Consider the following 8738-nt stretch of genomic DNA (forward strand, 5'->3'; position numbering starts at 1 on the left):
TAAATTCCTTCAAAAATCTGGATTGTAGAATGCTTTCATTTTTATATATATATATATAACCATGCACTTTCATGCCATTGGTTATTGGCTATGAAGTAAGACCAAAGCATAACTAAACACAACTTACAGTTTATTAATTATAAAAGATCTATGATATATAACCAAGTTTTACTTTATAAGATCAATTACGAGGCATCAAAGTTACAGCTTTGAAGTGCTACTTGTAGTAATTCATCATTTAAAATTTTGAATTTATATGTATCATTTATTACTATAAATTACTTGGAAAATCCCCAAATATCATTGTTGTTAGTGTTACCCAAAATAAAATACACATCTTGGTAATGCTGATTTAAAGAATATCAGTAATATATCAATGCCAACTGACTCTGACCATAATGTAAACTATAAAAGTAACAACAAAGAGACGATATAAATGGATTATTTATTAATTCTGTTTCGCTCTATATTATTCATTTTGGCTTTATCATCATTTTAGATGACTTTAGTGACACCCATTTATTCGCATTATCCCAGTAAAACCATGTCATACCAGCTGATGTAGAGGTCTCTTTCTTGTAGTATATTCCGTTTAAATTAGAATGGTGACATGCATTAAACCACCATCCATTTCCATTGGCCGCTGCACAGTTTGCTCCAGCTTTATCATTATCGCGATCCTTAGTCGAAAACTTCATTCCATTGTGATAAGAAAAGGAATCCTCTGAATAAAAAAGGAACATTATGTCGCATAACGTTTCTTCTCTAATGATTTAAAGTCGTCTATATTATTACTCATTAAGGAAATACAATCTCAAAATTAAGTGCATTATTTGATGAAACTATGTGTATAAGCTGCTTAACGGCACGAATACTTTTTTCTATTTATCAAAATACAATCAATAGTGTTATTCATCACATAATTAGTTTTAATATTCGTCAACAGTACATTTAGACATAGATTCATTATTACACTTTCATAACAGAACATAAATATTATTAGCATTACAACTGACTTTTAACAAGCTTTTACCTTGACGTCAAGGGGTGTTTTGGAATGCTTTTGACAAACTTAAAATCCTTATGAAATGCTTACTGTCCCGAAAGTTATCTCAATATTTGGTGTACAAGAAACAGTTCGAATTCAATAAGTTATCTTTTTTTCACATTAATGTAAAGACTGTATATTGCTTAATGTAATTTTTTTTTGAAGGGACAGGTTCGAAATTAATATTCTTCAATAGATACAATGTAAGTTGTTGTTATACCTTTAATGTTAATGCGTGTAAATATGAACATATGTTTAATGACTTTTACATGTTAAACTAATTCAATGAATTAAGGTATGATTTATATGAAAAAAAAATCAACATAAAAATTCTCTACCAAACAGAAAATCCAATACATAAACTATGATTTCAATAAAGTCCCTGTGTATATAAAGTAATCTTTAATTTAAAAAAAACACCTTTATTTCAAAGTCTGCAACTGGCTACTTTTTAATATTATAAAAATTATAAGAAAGCTTTTTTTTACACAGTTTGAAATCTCGATTACATCTGATATTCAATCAGTTCTTTTTGGAAAATATAAAAATAAAGAAAGTTATAAATTTTTTAACCTGATATTTTTTCATGAAAATATAAAAGTAATCCAACACCAAATATACATGCCTTGAAAAAGGTCATAACAGAAAGAATCCTAACTGAAAAATATTTGCTGTTGAAAAGATGTAATTCTGAGGAATACGAAAGCCACTGGCAGAATATCTGTGAAAAATTGTAGTTATAGAGATAAGTTTAATTTTCTGTTTTTTGTTTATTTGATCGCTGTGAACCCTCATATCATTTCATTCGTTTTCAGTATAGCATAGTCTATACTTGTATTGTAATCCACCTGCATAATCTCTCTCTCTCTCTCTCTCTCTCTCTCTCTCTCACTCTCTCTCTCAAAATCAGCTTCACTTCATATGAAATATACAAAACTGTACTATTAAGTAGAAATAGTCTAAAGATTATGTAATATATTTATATAAATGTTCCAATCATTATTTTGTTATATATGTACATATGTTGTGAAATGAAAAACCCAATTAAAAAAAATTATAAGAAAGCTTCCAACAATTTAATCGTTCATTTATATAATCTTATTTCTTAATGTATGTAATCAAAAACGAAGAAAAATATACCATTTTTATGATAGATTTTTTTTATTTTTGGTATCTTCGATGCACTGGACAAACTGAGAATAAAGCTTGTAAGAGAGCCGCGGTTAAGTTTCTTAATGATACAAAACGTAAGCATTACAAATGGAAATTGTTAAGAACTTACTCATGCCAAGAGATCCTTTAAAACCTCCAACAGTCAACAAATACTTGTCAGACTTGCTCCCCACTTTAAATGTTGAATACTGTACATGTCCTTTATCATCGTCAAATTTCTTTAAATCGATTCTTAATTTCATACGACCAGACTTTGTTAGATCATGAATAGCGTTGTTACCTGAAAACAAAAAAGGACCCAAAAAAAGTATTTTAAAAAACCCTAAAGAAAACAATTGAGTTGGTATAAGATTCTAATTTTTTTATCAAGATATTGTAAGTAATATATTAATAACGTATAGTTTTTCATAACAGAGAAAAAAAAATCTAAAGGCAAATAAAAAATCATAGTGCTAATTATCTAGATTTGAAATGGCCTGATTTAATTGTCAATGATCATAGTGAATGATTTTATATGTAACAAAACTATATATGTATTTTAAATAATGTTATATATGACTATGCGATTGATTTGTTTTCAAAAATATTTTACCTTCTCATTGAATATTTTATTTGCACAAAAATGAAAAAAGCTGAAAGTTAGCACAATCAATTTTCTAATTAGTGTTCATTTTTAACGCACCCCAATAATAAAGTTTGTTTCACATCTTATATATTTTTGAAAATACCTTAAAAACTATATAAACTTACCAAACCAGTACTCATGACCAGGATGTCCGAATCCTTCAGCGTACTTCTGCCAGGATTTGCTCTGAAAATCTGTGCTTCCGTCAAATCGTCTTTGTATTACCTTAAGTCAAAGGAGTTTATAAAATAAAAACAATTTTCTTCAATTACAAATTCATTGAGACTTTATATGGAATTTTTGAGACCTCATAAAATATCCCTGCTGTATTAAATTTATTTTGATTATAATACATTTACATTTCACATATCTATTACTTGATATTTACTATTGTTTTCAAAAAGTACCATTGTTTTCATAAAACGATTAGATCAATGCATACTCACAGTCCAACCCCCTCCGTCTGTTGTCATGTCACAAAACACCCATCTCTTGACTCCGTTACTCAAATATATTGTGTACACGCCGTCTCTGTTCCGTCTGTACGGTTCCTTCTTCAATATATCTGAGCAGTCTTTGAATTTTTGACCAGGGACTGTTGGCAGATTAAATGAATAATATATCCAAAACAATAATTAACCTATGAAAGCCAATAAAGACACCTGATTTAGAACGAAAGAAACAATTATCTGTTATGCAAACCATCACTATTCTTGTGGAAAATTTACCTTTTCTTTGTTTACAATCACATCGTTACAGGAAAAAAATGACATACATTTTTTAGAGAACACAAATTCCCCATCAAGTTTGTACTTGAACTTCACGGTGAGAACCATTGGTCCCCCACTCAAAGATCCCGTCATCTCCGTGTGTTTCCAGGGTGCATTTTTCAGAAAAGAACCGACCTCAGCTTCAGTGTATTTAAAACAATTAATGATTTTTTTATTACATGAAGCTCAAATTTTGATTTCTGCGTGGCAAAAACATTTTTTCTTAAATTTGAAAAAGAAAATTATTAATGAATTAAATCCGTATGTATAAATATCATTAAGCTGTATCAGTAAATTTAAAAGCGTTAATTTTGAATCATCAATAACAGTCTAAATAGCATTGATTAAAAACAACAAAAAAACAAAAGTGTTCATCAATGTGCAAGGGAGTATAAGTATGAAATCCATCGTAAATACTATGAAATTAGAAAAATATTATAAAGGGTTCTTCATCTTAAGCAAAATCTTCTCTATTAGAAAGATTTTATTACAACCAACCCTTGACAGATGGATGCGGGGTTATTCCAGATGAATGGATAACTGTAACATAGAGATGAAGGACTGCGTATAGAACTATCCACGACATGTCACCTTCTGTGATCACAGTCCACTGTGCCAATGGCTGTTTGAAAATCGATACTGTCAATATATATAAATGACCTTTAAATCCCACATTAAAATGAAACAATATATTTGTAAGCTAGAACAGGTAAAGGTATTTTTTTTTCAATTTCGACCATATGTTATACTATGTAGCTGTGTTGGGCAAAACTTACACCCACGAAATCATTTTTAATAAAGAGAAACAATTTGTTTTAAAAATGTGTTACAATTTATTAAGATACAAATAATGATTTATACGGTACGAACTATAAATATTCTATGATGCATACTATACAATAAGACAAGAGAAGTTTAACATCTGAGTAGTATACAATGTTTGAACACTGATTTTATATAAAAATGATTGCAGTTAAACTAGTTCATTTGTGTTTATAAAACATTACTATCACGCTTATTATAATAATAGTTTGTTTAATTGACCTTTTGTATGTTGGCCATTTTGCATAGAACTTAGAACATGAGTTAAACGTAGCTCGCGGGTTTGCTGACGTCACAGTAGGAATCAACGTAAAAAGTTGACTGTCATAGTAAACTAATAGGCTATATTTATTTCAAAATGACAAATGAGATATTTTGAAGCATAAATTAAAAAGGAAATATATTAAAAAGCTTAAATGCAGTTTATTACTGTTTATACAAACATTTATTATCACCAAGTGCTAAAAATTTAAAGATGTCACATAAATTGTCACATTTTGTTCTATGAGTATAAGTGTTGGAACTTTTCCATTCAGAATCATGTTTTAAAATAGACAAGTAAATTAATTGAACCGTATGCATTAACAATACTATTATTTTTTTTTTACAATTAATAACTTCCGTAATTTTAACTAACGATAAAATTTTTAAAATTCTTTTAGCTTGAGCTAATTATTTTATACGATTACAAACTTTTATTTCAGTAGTTTCCTTGCATTCCTTTTTTTTTTTTTTTTGAATTGATTGACTCAGAGTTTCATAAAACAAAAATAGCAATTTTCTGTATCTTTACAGCATTACATTAATAGCATTTGTGCATTTGATAACATTCACAATAATGTATAATAAGTATTTACATGTTCTAAAATGTGTTTATAAGCTAGACTTGTCAATTAGTGCATTTCAATTTTTGGGTTTTTAGAAGTCATTTAAAGTAATTAATGAAATAGTTATGCATTTTCTATTCTCCAACTTATGTTTGCAATTTGTTTTGAAAACGACAACTACAAAATAAAATGATTGCAGTTAAACTAGTTCATTTATGTTTATAAAACATTACTATCACGCTTATTATAATAAAAGTTTGTTTAATTGACCTTTTGTATGTTGGCCATTTTGCATAGAACTTAGAACATGAGTTAAACGTAGCTCGCGGGTTTGCTGACGTCACAGTGGGAATCAACGTAAAAAGTTGACCGTCATAGTAAACTAATAGGCTATATTTTTTTTCAAAATGACAAATGAGATATTTTGAAGCATAAAAGGAAATATATTAAAAAGCTTAAATGCAGTTTATTACTGTTTATACAAACATTTATTATCACCAAGTGCTAAAAGTTTAAAGATGTCACATAAATTGTCACATTTTGTTCTATGAGTATAAGTGTTGGAACTTTTCCATTCAGAATCATGTTTTAAAATAGACAAGTAAATTAATTGAACCGTATGCATTAACAATACTATTATTTTTTTTTTACAATTAATAACTTCCGTAATTTTAACTAACGATAAAATTTTTAAAATTCTTTTAGCTTGAGCTAATTATTTTATACGATTACAAACTTTTATTTCAGTAGTTTCCTTGCATTCCTTTTTTTTTTTTTTTTGAATTGATTGACTCAGAGTTTCATAAAACAAAAATAGCAATTTTCTGTATCTTTACAGCATTACATTAATAGCATTTGTGCATTTGATAACATTCACAATAATGTATAATAAGTATTTACATGTTCTAAAATGTGTTTATCAGCTAGTCTTGTCAATTAGTGCATTTCAATTTTTGGGTTTTTAGAAGTTATTTAAAGTAATTAATGTAATAGTTATGCATTTTTTATTCTCCAACTTATGTTTGCAATTTGTTTTGAAAACGACTACAAAATAAAATTCCACACTAAAAGTAAGTCAATCGTACGGTATTCTTTTTACTCATGGGAAAAAACAAATTATCGCTTCAATTAGTAAAATGATTTATTTTTTACTTGAGAAAATACACGTCCCAAAGATCGTGTTTTGTTTCTCTTAACTATCGTCCTTGTGAAGTTGAAAATCTGCTATCTAAACCTTTGAGGGAAATTTGATGGCTTAACAAAAATTAATAAAACACATGAAACTGGTGTAAAAATGTCTTCCATTTTAAACAATTCATCGAAAAACAACAGCATATATAAAGACAAAAAATACATATATCAATGTTTTCCAAGAACTTAAAACAACGAACCTATGTAATATACACGAGCTCATTTTTTCGATTCTGTTTACTAGGGAATACTGCAAACAAGTAGACACTGAGATAGAGAAAAATGTCATGAGCTAACAGCAATCAGGTCTTACTTTTCTGTTAATGGTTCGTAAAGCCAATATTAGTGTCTGTGGGTCTAACGTTTTTTGGAAGTATACCGATTGTTTTGAATTTTATTATTGTGGTATATTTGACACCAAAGTTACTGTGAAACACATACCTTAACCTCGTTCTTTTCCTATCTGGGGCCGATTTTATTTTCAGGTTTAGTACATTCGTAAATGGTATTTGAAGATTATTATAAAATATTTCCGGTATTCGGGATCTTTTCTTTTTGTCCACGTTACTTATGTTTTTGTTCAAAATGCTGCCTTTTAAATCAATGTGAAAGGCATATTTACATTTGTTTCTCTAAAATAGTTTACATAAAAGTCAAAATGATAAATTATAAATGCAAACAATTAAAGAATTTGTAACAAATATACATGTACTTTAATCATCAGAGTGTATAGGAATTTTTTTGGTGCAAATATGATAAATATGATAATAAAATATGTTTGTTTAATGTTGAAATGCAACACTATGTTAAAAATACTGTTATTTCACTGCATTTTGCGATTGAAATTTCAAAACAATGAAAACTGATAATTTTTTCTCAATTAAGGAAGGAGTCTTCTCTGGTTTTCGACTTGTCAGAGGTACATTTTTTTTAAATGTTCATTAAATCGAGATGAAAGGAAATTAAAATGTCATATTGTTTTTTTATTTTTTACTATTATGCAACTTGGCATATGAATATGAATCAAAGTTAAGAATCTAACAAGGATTATATTTTGGTGGAACATTGGCGTTGGAAAAGATCACATGTTTTTGCAATTCAGAATTGCTGTAGATTTATGAGTTCATGTAGCATTTTTAAAACAATAACATTAATGCAGGATTTGTTCATCTATTGTAAACTTATTAAAAGATATGTGGGTCTCAGAGTGTTTTGAAAAATAATTTGCTGATCAAGTTTCATTCAATTAATCTTTTTGAATCATTCTATAAATTGATTACGGTTAAAATAATACTTTAATCAGATTTTCTCTCCTATATTTATCAGTTCACATATTAATTTCAATTCAGTAGACATTCTGATATTCTATCATTTCATTGAAGAATAGAAACTTCACATCTCAAACAGATGTCTACATAACTGCAGATAACGACACTTATTTTTATCATCAAGTTGATAAAAAAAGGTAGTGACCATGACCTGACCTTAATGGGGAAACAAGATGGTCAAATTTGATTAAACACATTCAATTATTTGGTTCACTGATCTGTATGGCATTAATTTCTTCATATAAGGATCATGTCTGATATCAAGATGGCCCCTTCATTAAGTTTAGAGCTGAGAGATGAGAGGTGGGAGTCGTCAATTTTCAAGTACTAGTAATAAAACACTTACCAGGTACGTGTATGTTTTGGTACAATGGGTATTGGGTGATGGGGATACTATATCACAGAATGAAATTTTGCTTAACAGTCAAACGATCGTTCACTGAATGGTCAGAAAGAGAACATTACAAACATATATAGCTGTGCAATTCAGTTACGTTTTGCTAACGATGACCTGAAAGTCCCCTCTCAGTAAACTAAATGGCAGAATTTGGTCTGTGTTTGTGTCAACAGTTCATAAATGTTATCTTCACTCCAAGGAGAAAATTAAAAAAAAAACCAGTAAGTTTTTTTATTCCCCATTTCTCTAGAATATGAATTTAAAAAAAGGAACTTACTGTCTTGATGGTGTTAAGTCAATCAACATTTAAACTAACGTGAACTTATACTTTGTGATTAGTATGATACTGTTACCGGCCATTTCCTTTCATGTAAAAGCCACATAAGACGTACTTATTTTTGGGAGTTGATTTTAATCAACTCTCCTATGCAGTTACTTTGGCAAACCGAAAGTGAAACAGTGTTTTGTCCTAAGCACAAATCATCACCGCTGACAAGACGTAGATCTTGAAAATAATAGATTAATTCGGTGTACTGTATGCTGTACCATTGTTAAGT

The 8738-nt window shown here is 28.7% G+C and overlaps 1 protein-coding gene across 1 annotated transcript; it reads right to left on the reverse strand.

Annotated features, from left to right (window-relative positions):
* Nucleotides 1-431: 431 nt before the first annotated feature.
* On the reverse strand, nt 432-4246 carry LOC105345859 (ryncolin-1-like). The gene is made up of 6 exons (XM_034452473.2): nt 4115-4246; nt 3622-3756; nt 3293-3441; nt 2972-3071; nt 2331-2501; nt 432-724 (listed from the first exon to the last, which is right to left on the reverse strand). The coding sequence occupies exons 1-6, from the start codon at nt 4200-4202 to the stop codon at nt 474-476; spliced, it is 894 nt and encodes a 297-aa protein (XP_034308364.2). The 5' UTR covers nt 4203-4246; the 3' UTR covers nt 432-473.
* Nucleotides 4247-8738: the final 4492 nt, after the last annotated feature.

Source organism: Magallana gigas, chromosome 4 (assembly GCF_963853765.1).
Source record: "Magallana gigas chromosome 4, xbMagGiga1.1, whole genome shotgun sequence".
NCBI classification, from domain to species: domain Eukaryota; kingdom Metazoa; phylum Mollusca; class Bivalvia; order Ostreida; family Ostreidae; genus Magallana; species Magallana gigas.

What these genes read in the sequence shown, in the direction of transcription:
- LOC105345859 (XM_034452473.2), bottom strand. Translation starts at nt 4,202, where the DNA reads ATGTCGTGGATAGTTCTATACGCAGTCCTTCATCTCTATGTTACAGTT. An exon ending in CCCGCATCCATCTGTCAAGG is followed by an intron (nt 3,757 to 4,114) that starts GTTGGTTGTAAT and finishes AATACACTGAAG; the next exon opens with CTGAGGTCGGTTCTTTTCTG. An exon ending in TAAAGGATCTCTTGGCATGA is followed by an intron (nt 725 to 2,330) that starts GTAAGTTCTTAA and finishes TTTTTTATTCAG; the next exon opens with AGGATTCCTTTTCTTATCAC.